We start from the raw sequence: 15,673 nt of genomic DNA on the forward strand, positions 1-15,673 counted from the left end.
AGTCTATGTTCTTTTACGCCTTACAGTTTCTACAACGTAGAAAGTAAATTATATTAATAAACCCGGAAACCAGGTTTTAAATATTAAATAGCAAAGATGAAAATTGTTATTTTAAATGAGATCAGTGTTTCTGGAGTCATTTAAGGAGCATCTTATTAATCACATTTTGGGGAGATTCTCACCCAACTTTTGAGCCCTAGATTATTAGTCATAGTAACCAGATAAATAAATAATGGACTTTTTGTAAAACGCTCATTTAAGTTGTATATTGGAGCCGGGTCTTTACATAAAAGTAATTAGACTCTTCTGTCTACCGAGGCTTTTTTTTTTTTTTTTTTTCTCTTCTCATCCTCATTGAAACAAATCTGCAGCCGGAGCCATTGCTGAGCTTAGCGTTAGTTGATTATTTATAACGTGGAACAATTAATTTTTACTATTTTGATACATTGGAGAACATTGGTGATAATTAGCGCACAGATACGGGGCTGGAACCTGCGGCAAACAGATCACAAATCATTTTTAGTACAGTTCAGAAAATTAAAGCCTACATCTATGGCATTAAAAAAATAAGCTCATTTTCTGTAATTACCTGCACATAAATTCCTGTAGTTGTTCCCTTAATAGTTTATTTTTCACAATGTAACCGTTCTGAGAGGTTTTCTACAGTTCATCTCGGTCACACAGGCCACATTGTTGAAAGTGTTTTTTTTTTTTTTTTTTTTTTTTTTTAAATTCTTTTTCAATATTGTGGTTTTTCCTTTTGTGTAGTTTTGTATTACTTGTTGTGCTTTTCTTTTGCTTCCGGTACGATCTCTATGTGATTGGACCTTGTCTGTTCACCTGGACCGGTTATCAGCAGCACACCCCTGCTTACACCGTGCAATGTGCTGCCAATAATCTTGCATCTGTATATAGGATATTGTTTATGGTTGCCTGATCCACGACTATTTGCTCGTTGGCCGTTCACAGGACAATGACGCTGGGCTTTAAGGGAATCTACGATCTGGATTCTACTTATCGAAGTAGGTCCCGTGGAAGATTTCACAGGGCAGCGTCATCTATAAAGTGTTTTTATATGGGAATATACCACTGGATCTCCTTCCATATGGTAGATTTCCTTTTAAAGGGTGTCTACCACCTCCCAAATCACTCCAAATATTAAAAAAGCATTGTGTCCAGTGCTTTATAGACTTTGTAGACAAGCTTTTGTTGTTTCCTACCTACCTGTCATTTTTAGAGAAAATTCCTTCTAAATCTTAAGCGCACTTCTAGACTGGTGTGTGCCGCCTCTGGCAGGATCCACTCCTCTTTTTTAGTTTCTTATGCCATTCTTTTGACAAAAAACAGTCTTTTAAAATTATGCAAATGAGTCTGAGCAGCTCCGGGTCCATAGTTAATTGATCCCAGAGCTCTTCCGGCTTGTTTGCAATCTTTTTTTGTAAAAATAAGGGCATAGGAGGCTAAAAGAAGAGCAGATCCTGCCAGAGGGGGCACACACCAGTATGTAAGTGTGCTTGGTTTATAATTCATAATCCTGGTGGTAGATATACTTTAATACAAATTGACTTCTCTGTGTATACTATGAGCGTGGCTGTGACTACTAAGTGGAGCCATTTTACTTCTTTCCACGATGCCCCCATTCCAAATGATTGCCATTAGCCTAGAAAGAAGAAAATATGTGCATACGTGGGGCACCGGAGAGATTATTTGCTGAATAGCTAAAGATGGTGATGAGCAATGCTCATAGGAAGAGGAAAACTGCTAAAATCTCTATAAAGTTTTGCTTACTCATAGATCCAGGCACTGTGACTATAGTAAGCGTATATTTGTTGGGGTCTCCTTAATTCTAAAATCAACTTTTAAAATGTTGCTGAAGGGCTCCTGGGGATGCTGACCGTTACCAGAGCCCCTCCGTGCTGTAGCTTCACAGGCTGCTACAATGTCACCTACTCCCCCCAGACTGCCCTCCTCCCTGTGCCTGATGTAACGTCGCTACAGCACAGGAAGTTTCAGCACACAGTGGGACTTTTAGGTGCTCCTTGCAAAGTGTAACAGCCTGTGAAGCTACAGTACAGAGGGGCTCTGTTAACACCCCCGAGAGGCCTTCAGGCTCATTAGCATCATTTTAAAAGTTGATTTTATAAGGAAGTAGGTCATGGATAACAAGCAAAAGAATATTACTATTGTCATGGTCCCTGGTTTATCTTCTCTGGGATCATAATGATATCATTGAAAGAAACTGCTGCTCCTACTTTCTTTTCTTTTCAGTCCTTGTTTGGACATCGAAAAGTGCATCTAATAAAATGAACATGTGAACACATCCTGTGTATAAGGCTCTATTTAGAAAAAATATAGAAGTATGATGGCCACCACTTTTGTTTTACGGCGCGGGAGTAAGGGTGATGCCACACGTGGCGTTTTTGGTCAGTTTTTTAAGCATGCGTTTTCAGTCTGTTTAAAAAGTCATCAGTTTTTGACCATTTGCCATGCGTTTGGCTGCTTACAACCTATATATCTATTAAGATAATTGGGAAAAACTGTTAATAAACGCATGCGTTTTTAAACGGACTGAAAACGCGTGCTTAAAAACGGTCCAAAAACGCCTTGTGTGACATCACCCTTATCCCTAAGTAAAGGTTAAAGCTCAGTGCACACAGAGACGTCCTATTCCATCTCTTCTGAAGCGATTACACAGGACACTCCGCACGCCACTGGCGAGAGTAGATTTGGGATTTGACCCTCACGTTATGAGACGTGGTGATAAATGCTATGACGTGGCGCGTCCGGTGATAGATCTTTATTCCCCTCACCCACTGTTTTGCTGGGTTGAGGCCTCCTCGCTGAGATCCTCATCTTTGTCAGGTTAATCAATAGACACCGTATGGAAGAGGGTCAGTAATCAGCGTCACCGGGCCTTTAAATCGTGTTGAAAATTTGCTTAAAGCCTGGGCCAATTAACATCGAGATGATGAATGGCTGGCGAGATAGGACGAGCCTGGCGCTCGGGGGCTTTGTGCTGAGGAGCAGCTCAGCTGTTGTGCAGCAGACACCAGCCCCTAATATCCGCCATTCATGTGCTCGCAGTCCACCCACCCTTAATGATAATGTCAATCTAACAGAATATACACACATTGGACTTGTCACGACTTAATAAATCAAAGGAGTTTGTCAAAGGCATTCAGATAGATTAACGAGGCAGCGGCAATAACAAGTCGAATTTGCATAGAGAGTCGCCCGAATCTCAGTAAATTATGATCCTGGTTTTTTTCATTTGATTATTTGCTAATGTCTCAGGAGAGAGAATGATTATATTAGCATCTACAATGTGCTCCAGCAGCACAGACCCCGGGTATAAAAGAGGTGCTGCTACATCCCTGCCTGTATGTGTGTGTGCATCTGTATCCTCTGTGTGTATCAGTGTCTATAGCACATTCATACCATCTGCGTATGTCTATGTCCTTATAATTCTGGTAGTATATTCTGTGTGTATGGGATATGTATTGTTTTTTATATCGTGTGTACCTATGGTTTGAGTATTGTGTATATATTTTAGTATATTGCATATGTATTGTGTATATGTTGTGTATTGTATGTGTGTATGCTATATATTGTATGTGCATCTGTATTGTCAGTTTATTATGTATACACTATTTGTAGTGTGTGTGTATCTTCTGTATATACATAATATGTTGTGTCTTGTATGTACTGTTTTTGTGTGTATACTTTGCACTCTATCATTATGTGCCTGCATACTTTTTGCCTAGATGTGTGCATGTATGTTTATACTGTATTTGTGTATGTATGTATGTGTGTGTGTATATATGTATGTATATATATATATATATATTATATTAAAAAAACTATGGAGGTATGAAAGCTGGGCTCGGATTGCTTGCCGTTGGCAACTAGAACACACATATATATGCATTATGTATATTTTTTGTATGTGTATTTGTCTAATTTGTGTATGGTTTTTATATGGTGTGTGTGTATAGTATGTTTACCCATATCATATGGGTATGTGTGTTGTGAATACAGTATGTGAATTATTTTGTATCTGTATATTTCTATATCATGTGCATTATGGATAAGGCTATGCATTTGTGTATTTGTATTATCAACTTATGTGGATGTCATACGAATGTATTGCTTATTGTGTATGTTCATGTATGAATTCCATATGTGTATATGTGTGTAATTGTTGCGCCTGTCTGTGTGCATATATTGTTCAGATTCCTAATTATTGCAGCTTTGTGTGTGTGTATATAATATAGTAATTTGTATGTTTATATGTTCTGTACACATGCTCATGTGTATACTGTATGTGGAGTACATGATCTTTCCGAGTGTTTTTAGAATATATTGTTGTATATTTCTGCTTTCCCCTTCTTCCCTTTTTCCATACAGGAGATCCAAATGATTCAGCTTGACAGAGGCTTAATATCATTTTAACAGTGTACTGAATTGTGCCTTCAGGCAAAATATAGTTTTGTAGCTATAACCAACCTATCCATCTGCCAGCCAGATTGGGATTCTCCTATCCAAGCCTCGCATTCTGCCTCGCTGACAACTCCAAATAGGATTAAGGATTCTGATACATGCAAATATACTGGCGGCCATAAAACCCAGCTCCTTGGCTCCTTAAATGTTTTTAAATGTTGTATAAATGACGCCGTGGAAAGGCGAAAAATGTGATCTAGATAAAAAGCAAAACTATATCGATGTAAATTAAGGGTGGGCAAATTATTGCTGCGCTCTCCCTTTTTTAAGATAAAATCTGTAACCGCTTTTAGTGGTTATGTTGTGGCATTTGGCGGAGAGAGGTATCAAAGCGCTGAAGGGCGGGTCGTCAGAGGTTTACCATATAAATTCTATTTTCTTATATGTGTTGGGAGATCTTAGGTTTATTTGTACGTTATGTTTCGATTAGTATTGGCAAAGGTAGATTCAGATTATTATTTGCATCTCCTAAAGGGAGAATTAAATATATAGATATAATTTTAATGTATTGCCGAACATAGTAGTACCCCCTCCCTGTACAATGTCCTCTATATAGATACCACTGACCCATCATTACATCACTACTGACAATAGATGATGTCACAGCTTATCTCCTCCCCCTCCCTGTACAATGACCTCTATATAGATAACACTGACCCATCATTACATCACTACTGACAATAGATGATGTCACAGCTTATCTCCTCCCTGTACAATGACCTCTATATAGATAACACTGACCCATCATTACATCACTACTGACAATAGATGATGTCACAGCTTATCACCTCCCCCTCCCTGCACAATGACCTCTATATAGATAACACTGACCCATCATTACATCACTACTGACAATAGATGATGTCACCACTTATCCCCTCCCCCTCCCTGTACAATAACCTCTATATAGATAAAACTGACCCATCATTACATCACTACTGACAATAGATGATGTCACAGCTTATCACCTCCCCCTCCCTGCACAATGACCTCTATATAGATAACACTGACCCATCATTACATCACTAATGACAATAGATGTCATAGCTTATCTGCTCCCCCTCCCTGTACAATGACCTCTATATAGATAACACTGACCCATCATTACATCACTACTGACAATGGATGTCACAGCTTATCTCCTCCCCCTCCCTGTACAATGACCTCTATATAAATAACACTGACCCATCATTACATCACTACTGACAATAGATGATGTCACAGCTTTTCTCCTTTCTGTACAATGACTTGTATATAGATATCATCTATTGTCAGCAGTGATGTAATGATGGGTCTGCACTGAGCATTTATTTATTTTTCATCTTGTGTAAGCAAACGGCTCCATTTCCCGTTAGAGGCTGAACTGAGTTACTGCAGCTTCGTTTCAGTTTAAACTAACGTAGTAACCTGGTCTGACAACTACACTGGGGTGCTGGCTGTTGTACCACCACCAATCTGATATAAAGACTCCATATAATATCAATATTTTTTACCTTTTGAGGCCAAAAATCTGTGAACCCTCCCTAGCTGCACCCATGTGGTCCGATGTTGACCTCTGTCATTTTCTGGCCACGTTAAGATAAGATACCACCATTGCTCTTGCCACAGGCAGGTTGTGGCAATGTTCCGGTTCTGAAACAAACCCGTTATTTATGACATTTCGCCAATATGTTGCAGACTGCAGGAATCCATGTGTGTTGGTTTGCAGACGACGATGGCTGCGTACAATATGTTGCAGAGTGATGTGCCATAACATGCTGTCACTTACTGCATAATGAGGATATAAAAGTGGCTACGTGCTCACGTCTAAATCATGTTTTATGATTACGACCGCTGGCTGTAGGCTGGTCCATGCTATAATTCAGCACCCATCTGTAGGCTTTCTGGATGCCACAAATTGTGTGCCAAGTGTCAAAGCAAAGAGTGTAAATGTTTATTTAATGCAGAAGGATCTGCTAACTGCATTTCATTGTACTCTGGTCTTAAAGTGGTTGTAACAACTTTGATTGTTATCCCTTGTCCACGGGAGAGGGGACAACAATCTGATCGGTGGGGTGGGGCCTAGCGCTCAAACGGCTTCCGTTCAGATTACATGCAACTGGGGGTAGTGCTCCTGTAAGAAGCAAAGGGTCTACAGTGTGTCATGCTGCTCCATTCAATACTACAGGATAGTAGGAAATTACTGAGCATAGCACTCTATCTCGCAACTCCCATTCACTAGTATGGGAGTGCCAGAGCTAGCCAAGCGCTGTGCTCAGCAATTTTTGACGCTCCCTTACTATTGAAGTGTGCAGCAAATCGCACATTCATACACTTCATTCATACACTATTAGTGAAATTGGGACCCTTCTTGTGATAGTTTGGGGTCTGTCTCATGATCAGTGGGGATCCCCAACAGTTGGATCCCATCTAATCATATTGGTATTGCACAAGTTCCCCTCTTTAAAGGAATTGTACAAACTTAGGGGATAACCAGAGGTATACAGAGCATTTCATGAATACTAACCCCAACTCATTTCTTCTATACTCACAAATATACCTAACTTTAACAGGTTAGTCCAGAGTTTAAAACATATGACTGCTCCATATCAGTCCACAGGTTGTTCCTGGTATTGAAGTTTGGCTTCACTGAAGTGAATTAGTTAAAGTATTAGGGAAAAAAGATCAGAAAATTGTTGGAATGTTTTGCTATTTTGCGCCCCCCATCTAAAGCAACATTCTTATATAATCACCCCTAGTGAGCTTTCTTGAGTTGAGTAAGCTTCCAGGTACATTTAGAATTTTTTTCCAGCTTCCCAGTACAGGGCATGGAATATTCAATATAATCACTACGAAGTGCAATTCGTTGCACAGCTCTTTACATGGAAAAATAAACAGGTTATACATTTTTGGAAGTGGGGAGTGAAAAATGGAAATGAAAAAACAAAAATGGGCCATGTCGTTAAGGGGTTAATAGCTGCTCCTCCATTGATTAGTTTTGGCACCGGTTGTGCACATTATAACATCTACTGTCAGGTGGGCATTGTCAGTGCCTCATTGTAATACTGCTTACCAAAACTAATGGCAGAGATCGCTAAGGAATAATGGAGGGCAGAGTAAAAATTCCAACAGAACCAGAATTAACACCAATTTAAATGAAGCAATGGCAGCTATGTCCTCTTTAAAGGGGTGTTCCACTTAGAATAAATTATAACTGGCTAATCCCAGCGGATGAAAAGAATGTGGGTCCATTGTACCTCTAGAGGAGTGGCAGATCGAGCGCACTTACTGCCAGTAAATACACTGAGGCACATTTACTAAGGGCTTTGCGCTGTACTTTTGTTGGGCTCGGCACGTTCTTTTAGGCTGAATGCCTTGTACAGAAGTGTCTGCGCTGCTATTGTGTGCAGCTGCGCTGGACCCACTTGTAATGGAGCTGCGCTGGCTTCCATGCGACACAAATTAGGGGGTGCGCCGCCGGTCGGTTGGACTGATTCGGTCGATCCCTGTATTTAACGTGCAAATTGTGTTGCACGCCCTATGTTACAGGTGCACCACAAAAAAGATGGTGAACTTTGTTGGGCCTGTGCGGGGAAGCAACAAATGGCACGCGCTCTTAGTGATTCGCCGCAGCATTCTATTAATTCTATTAATCTATTTATTTGATCTATTAATTTGGTGGTATAGTGAGCCCTTATTCTCATGCTCCATTGGGTCCACACCGATCAGAAAGTTCTCTTCTGTCAAATTGGGGTTGGGGCTGAGCATACAACCCAGAGCCTTGTGGATCAGCATGTGTTGTCTAAGGATGTTGGAAGAAGCCATACAATGGGGCACATTTACTTACCCGTCCCTGTGCGATCCCCTGAAGATCCACTTACAGCGTGCGCCCGATATCCTGCATGTGTCGCTTCCCTGCTCAGGTCTGCTGGAGTTCACCTTCTTCTTCCCGGTGCATGCAAGCGCATTATATCCGACACAATTTTAAAGTTAATTCCAGTGGTTTGTCCGAATCTGTCGAATCGTTTGGCAGCCCGGCCCCCGATTTTGTGTCGCATGAAAGCCGGTGCGATTGTGACACAATCCGATCGCGTGCGACAAAAACCCTTGTTAAATGCATCGCAGAATGGAAACCCGACGTTTGTGCGGTCCGCGGACCCTTAGTAAATGTGCCCCATTGTGTTCTCTGTTTGGAAATGTAGTATTACGTGCCATTAGTTGGATGAGGCTGGGCTACTGGTTTTGTGAATATAGAAACTATTCCTTCAAACTGTATCTTGGCCACTAACCAGTTAACACTCCCAAAAAGACATTGGCAAGTATTGTACTAGAGCTCGGGGCCGCTGGGGACCGACTTCTTTGCCGTGAAGTACTGATGGATTTGTGTTGCATGTAATTAAGACTTTGTAGATCGCTTTTGCTTTACTCCTATTTCTTTATACACTTTTTCTTCTTTTCTTCTTCGAGACACAAAGGGTCCATGTTAATGGCAATTGTATCTTCCTGTGGTCCCATTCTTAGCCGGCTTCAAACAATTGCTAACAGTGGGGCGTGATCCTGCGAATGTGTAATAGCTGAACCATTGTCTCTGTTGTTGGTACATTTTATTTGTTTTTTTCAAGCTGAGCAAGAAAATAACTACCCCAACGCCATAGTGTGCCGGCTTTCTGTGCGACAACATAAAAAAAAGACGCCCAGTGACCTGAAAGTGAGCGAAACCGTCTTGTGTACCAGCTACCATGTTGTTTTGTGTCCACTCTTTACCTCTGACCGTTTTATTTCTGGATAATTCTCCCTTCTGTAAGACGTAACCCTTTCATATACGATCCTTCATATGGAATTAACTCTCCTTTCCTCATGCAGACGGCCTCAGAAAGAGAAGATTGTAATCGGGATGAACCCCCTAGAAAGATTATCCCAGAGAAGAATACACTTAGACAGGTAGGTCACCACCATTCTTGGGAGAGATCTGGGGAGATCGCACGACCCAAACGCTGCACACCAGGAGTGAACTCAGCATGTCAGTTCAGTCCCGATGTGCAGAGTTCGGGCCGTTCGATCCGTGCGCTGTGAGTTCATTGCGTCACACTCGCAAGTGTGGAACGGGCCTAAGTGATAGACCAGAAAATTGGGGTCAATTTGAGGTTGAAATTGGTGAAATTTGAAGAATTATTAAGGGAGATAAAATGAGGTTTCTTTTATTTGCATGGAAATTGTCAACCTTTGTTTTAATGACCATTTTATGCTAAGTTTTTTAAATCCCTTTTGTTATGATTTCCATCTAGTCTCCCATCAAGACCCCCCTTACACATAAGATCAGGTGATTGTGCTCCTCTATGGGGGACAGAGGAGAGGTTCTTTAACCATAAGCTGTGAATGAGACCTTCTGACGCTCCTTTGATGAGGGATAATGATTGGCTTGGAATCTAACTACTTGTTCCTCTGCACAACCCTTGTGGTTGCTCTTTGCACTCCAAACGGAACAAACTTTGCGTAACTCACTGATTGAAAAAAAATAAACTTTTCATACATCGTATTGGGAGAAAATTACCCGTGGCTCTTATCATACTCCTTTCCTTCCTGCTAAACTGCTGAATGTCACAAATCATTCTGTTAACGCGGCCAAGCCATTGCTCCAGATAATGAGGGGAAGGAGGGGTTAGATGTACCAAACAATCCATGTTAGGCTTGATATTCCCTAGAATTTTGTGCACCTACTCCACAGGCTGGAGTAGATTTTAGCAGGTTTCACTCCAATTATTTGGTGTGACAGAGGCCACTTTTTTCCCTGCAACAGCAGAAAACCTTAATTTGGGCAAAACTTTTTATGCAGAAGGAAAAAAAAGGACATTATTTAAGGTGGTGGGGGTGAAGTAATTGTGTATGATTTGAATATCTTCTGATACCTATGTATACCCCAACAAAAGGTCGTCCAATGTTATCCTGGGGTTGGGGAGGCAACAATAAAATGGCCATTCATTGTATACGTGTATGAAAATAAAGGATACAACAAATCTACAGAAAAGTGTGGAAATCTTAACCTAGAACAGACACGGCTGTTCACACAATCCCACATGCGGGTCCCAAAATGTGTTCCCGCTAATCACAATGCTCAAAAACAATTATAAGTTTTGGCAAGTTTGAGAGTAACAAACATGTTTTTTTTTTTGTGTTAGGTTATAAATTAATTTTAATAGGCTGATCCAGATGGTTCATTTGGAAAATGGATAGGCAGATCTGCTGGAAATTAAACTAAATTTATCTGCATCATACTTCAAAGTGAAGTGAGAGCGAGCGGCGCACATTAAGGCCCGTGCGTACAGATGGGCTAGCAGGTCACACGCGGGACTAATTGGATTCATTTGGAAAATAAGTGATTGGGTTTTTGGATCTTCTCGTGGAATGAAAATTCTCCTTTTAGTTTTTTTTTTTTTTTCTCCCTTCTTCTGTATTGTATATGGGATGTCATTGCAACTTGCCTTTTGTAGATTCAGCCTATTATCTCTACTAATTCTTCTGTTGTGCTTATCCTGTAACAGAACAGTGGCCACCATTGGTGTATATGTCCTTGCCTCTAGTGTGGTGGTCAACTGAGTTTCTTTCTACTCTACATCGCATCGCATCGCAACGTAACGTCAAGCGGTTGTCCCATCCTTTTGACAGAGGATTAGTGTTACTGCTGCTGAGGGTTCAGTCATTTGGACCTTTGAATGCAATATTATTGCACATGGGTGTTCTGCTGATCATTGACTTCCCTAGGGCAGCCCATGATCGCCATCCTTACAGCCCTAGTGTATTAAGCACCTGTTGCACAGTCAAAGTGGTGCTTCATTTACTTTTGGGAGTTGGGGGGTTTTCATCCCACATTCTCCTGATTCCTGAGACACGTATCCACTAAATGTGTCACTGATAGTGGATTCTGCCTTGCAAAGTTCAACGTTCCATAGTTAAAGCCAAGAAAGATGGTGAAGGCGGGGGGGGGGGGTGCATAAACGAGACTGTATTTTTTAATTTTTTACAAAAGAGGGTAGTATTGATACCTTCCTTTGCCCAAAATATTCTACTGGTTTTGGTATTCTTTATGTAATAACTCTGGAGTTTCCCTTTTTATATTTCTTGTATTATTCGTAACGGAAATCTGGCAGCACTGTTTTGACACTACCAGTGTGTATGGACCCCCCCCCCCCCCTATTGGTGATGTCAAGTTGTCAATTTGTCAATTTTATTTTTTAATGGCACAACAATAAGTTAAAAAGATTCCTCGGAATTGGCTCTTATGGGTACTTTATACAATTATTTAGTAATGCAGAAACCTAGTGGACCATAGATGTGCCCACTTTCTTTTTTACAGTCTAACCAAAAGTGCTGTTTGTTTATTGAAATGACCAACCAAATTCCGGTGAATTGTGTTGGGAAGAGGTATTCTACATTTTATGACTATGAAGGATTGTGGCCTGTGATTGTGACATGTTTTTGGACATCATGAATAATAATGCTTGATGTGTAAGTAGATATCATAGTACAGAAAATTCTACTTTTACTCAGAAATCTGAAGTTTATCAAATTTTTTTTTTTAATTGAATCAATTGTATTTATTGCAACAAGAAAAAAAAAAAACAATTTTGACCCTCTTTGTGTCTATGGAGCTAATAGTGGTGGAGGTCCCGGAGTGAAGTGCTTAGGAAGCTCATGAATAGAGGTCTGTAAATTTATTGCCCCGCCATCTGTTTTTGCTGCCTGGCAATAGGAACCATCAGGGTTTTGTAAAGCTTTTGTGGTGGTCAGTCCCTTGGCGGCTGACCTTCTTCTATCATTGTGGAAGCGGTGAATATGGCTGTCAATAGTGAGCGGGTCAGAGGGCGGCTGTTTATGTTGCCCCCTCCTGATCACTCTAATGGCTTAAGAAAAGGCTGTGGCAGTGTAGGATGTTCCTACACCCCCTGCTACTATTGATAAATAATGAGCTCCCATTTGCGGCCTGATCTCCCCCCTCCACCTTCAGTACAAGTGCTATCTCAGCTTTTGCTCTTTTTTTTTTTTTTTTTTTATGGCCGGTGAGATTTGTTTAAGTTTTTTGTTTCCAGTTTAATTCCTCCGTGTTTGTTTGTTCATTAACCAGTATCCTCTTTACAGGAGCAGGAAGATTAAAGGCACTGGACTTAATTCAGCTTGAGTGACGACACCTTCTGTAAACATTTTAGGATAATGCCCATTTAGGACCCATTATATAGAAGAATGCACCATATTCTTTAGAAGATATATAACTTTTTATACATCTAGTCCCCAGTCAGTGCAGACATGTACAAGTTGTCCTCCCCACAGCTCCAGTTATCCAAAGTATAAAGGAACTGAGCACCTGTAGTAGTTTTAGATTATAATGTATTGATGTGTATATTATTCTGCCTGGTCATTCAAGGCCTGTCACGAAGGGGTTAAAAACAGCAATACTAAAAAAAAACCCATACATACGTGTGCATGCATGTGTGTGTATTCTGTATACAGTATAATTCACATATGTATAAGTTTTTTTTTTTTTTTTTGTTTTCTTTTTTTTTAGTATTGCTGTTTTTAACCCCTTTGTGACAGGCCTTGAATGACCAGGCAGTTTGTAACGAATTTTCCTACTTATTGGTTTAAGGGCCATAACTTTCTTTTGATTTATAATAAGTACAGTCTTGGGCAAATGTGGTGCCTATGGCTATATTTATTGTAGTGTAGTAGGGATTTTTATTTTATTTTGGAATATTTTTTTTTCCGGTCTCTGTGAGATTGATATTGGTTGTTATAATACAACTTGCCGCCATCTAGAAGGGCAAATCCAGCAGAGCGGATTGGGAAGGTCCTACCCTGAAACAAGGCACCAAGACTCTGTGAAGCACTTGTACACCTTTTTCTTTTACCGGTTATGTTTCCAAGTAAAGCTAATTGTCCTCTTAAAGGGGTTGTCCTTTATGTTTGTGTCGCATCCCTCCACTCTGTTCTTTGATATCATAACTCCTAGACCCGCATCCATGGTATACGAAGCTTGTGGAGGGTTTACAATATGTCGTTAACGGGAATAAAAAATTCTGTAACTAGGATTACGAAGTATACTGCTGACCTTTCCCGCTCAGCCCCCCTCTGATCCTTTTACATGTGCAACTTTGGACACCCTGCTGTGACTGTGGGAGCTGGATCCCTTCAGTACAGCAACATAAGTCGGCCCCATAGTCACACGTTTCATTGATAAGAGGGAAACCACATGACCCATAGTTGCAAGCAATAAGTCCTATAACAAATGTGTATAGAAAAACGGCGCGGGGATGAGCAATGGATTTACTTAGTTTGTTGGACTTGTTTTTATGCTATTGATGTGTAAAACCTGATAAATAAAGCAAATCTGAAATGGGGAATACCTACATGGTTTAATGCTTATATGATATGTAATAATAAAATGAGTATATTATAAGTTTTATAATGTGTTTTATACAGCTCAGAATACAGCGTGTTCCTACATGTCACATTCCCGCTCTGTGTCCATTATTATCGTAAGGAACACCCCCCCCCCCCCCAGCAAGATGGCTTCCCATGACCTTAGAAAAGTGTGTGTATTTCTGAGAGGAAAATGTGTTTTCTGCTATTCCGGTTGCTCTTTGCTAATAGGGTCTGTCAGCGTTTTGGCTCGGGCTCATTTGTAACGGTATAAATGGCGACCTTTTGTGAGCGCGCTCCCCGTGCTTTTGTATACGTGTCCACTTACCATCCTAACAATGTAGCCCTCCATAATGAAGCCATTGAGAGGACGCTGAATGCAGTGTGGGTTATATTTCTTAAAGTAGTTAGGGGTTTCTACCATCAGTCCTGCCTGACTGGGAACCCCCCGTGGTGTCATCTGAAGGCATGAGAGAAGCCAAAAAAAAGTAACCCTGTCTCGCCTCTTGTTGGCGTTTTCTTATTATTCAGAGACCCTAATGAGGACCATCTGGTGGGTAGTGGGGGGGAAGCCATTTTCTCCTGCTTTCCTCCTCTTTTGTAGTGATGTTCACCTGCAGTGAAGCCACACAAGGGGGCTATCCCTTGGTTTGTGTTGGAAGCCGTAATTCAAGTCTTCATTGATACTTTGCGTTTATTCTATAGGTGCTGGACCATTGAGTTAAAGAGCCAGACAAGGCCGTGTGTCCCTAGGAGCTAACAGCTGCCATGTTGTCAGCACCTTGTGAGCGGCTGGAGCAATGTCATGGGTTATTAAATCAAGAATTCTCCTCCTTCCACCTTTTACTTCTGACCTTTTGACTTTGGCTGTATTGCGGTGTGTTTTTCTCCTCAGAGTTTGGTGTGAGCGCTGTGTCTCTCCTCTCTCTCTCTCTGTAGGCCGGCGTCCTATAACTCAGGCAGCTTATTATTTTATGTAATCATGCGCCTGTGCTTAGAACCTGGGATAATTTAGTGAGTCGTTAATGTGCGCGGCCTTGTTTTATTTGGTTGTCTAATTATGCTTTTTAAAGTTCTTTCTTTTACCGCTGGAAATGGTTGTGTGTAATCCTGTATTGTGTTAGTAGTGCGCCCTCTAGTGGGCATGGGGGGGATGATGATGAATAATACACATTATTGTAAGGGTTTTTTTCCGTGAGATACTTGACCATTCAGAATTGATACATATTGTGGAGATCTGTCTCCTATCTATATAGTGCATATTTTATATCTATTTTCTGTATGCATCTCATTTTTACATCATATATCTACTGTATCTCATATCTATTGCACAATTATCTACTATATCTCATATCTATGTTTACAACATCTATATACAGGCAGTCCCCGGGTTACATACAAGATAGGGTCTGTAGGTTTGTTCTTAAGTTGAGTTTGTATGTAAGTCGGAACTGTATATTTAATCATTGTAACCCCCAGCCAGAACTTTTTTGGTCTCTGTGACAATAGGATTTAAAAAATGTTGGATTGTCATAAGAATCAATATTAATAAAGCTTCATTACAGACACATTTGATAACTGTTATAGCTGTTTATAGTAGCCTAGGACTAAAGTACAAGAAATTACCAATATCCAGAGGTCCGTTTGTAACTATGGGTCGTATGTAAGTCGAGTGTTCTTAAGTAGGGGACCGCCTGTATCTCTTTATAATATATAAATATATATAATATACCACACACTTATATACACAAAATAAATATATATATATATATATATATATATA

The 15,673-nt window shown here is 40.5% G+C and overlaps 1 protein-coding gene across 2 annotated transcripts in view; it reads left to right on the forward strand.

Moving 5' to 3' along the window:
* Window positions 1–15,673, forward strand: part of BTRC (beta-transducin repeat containing E3 ubiquitin protein ligase) — a 140,227-nt gene that overhangs the window by 38,650 nt on the left and 85,904 nt on the right. Inside the window, exon 2 of one of the 2 annotated variants that reach the window (XM_072131017.1) lies at window positions 9,343–9,420. The exons of the other annotated variant lie outside the window; for it this stretch is intronic. Within the exon in view, the coding sequence (XP_071987118.1) occupies window positions 9,343–9,420 (78 nt within the window). The remainder of the gene's footprint in view (window positions 1–9,342; window positions 9,421–15,673) is intronic. 2 annotated transcript variants of the gene reach the window in all.

This window comes from Engystomops pustulosus, chromosome 11, assembly GCF_040894005.1.
Source record: "Engystomops pustulosus chromosome 11, aEngPut4.maternal, whole genome shotgun sequence".
Classification (NCBI taxonomy): domain Eukaryota; kingdom Metazoa; phylum Chordata; class Amphibia; order Anura; family Leptodactylidae; genus Engystomops; species Engystomops pustulosus.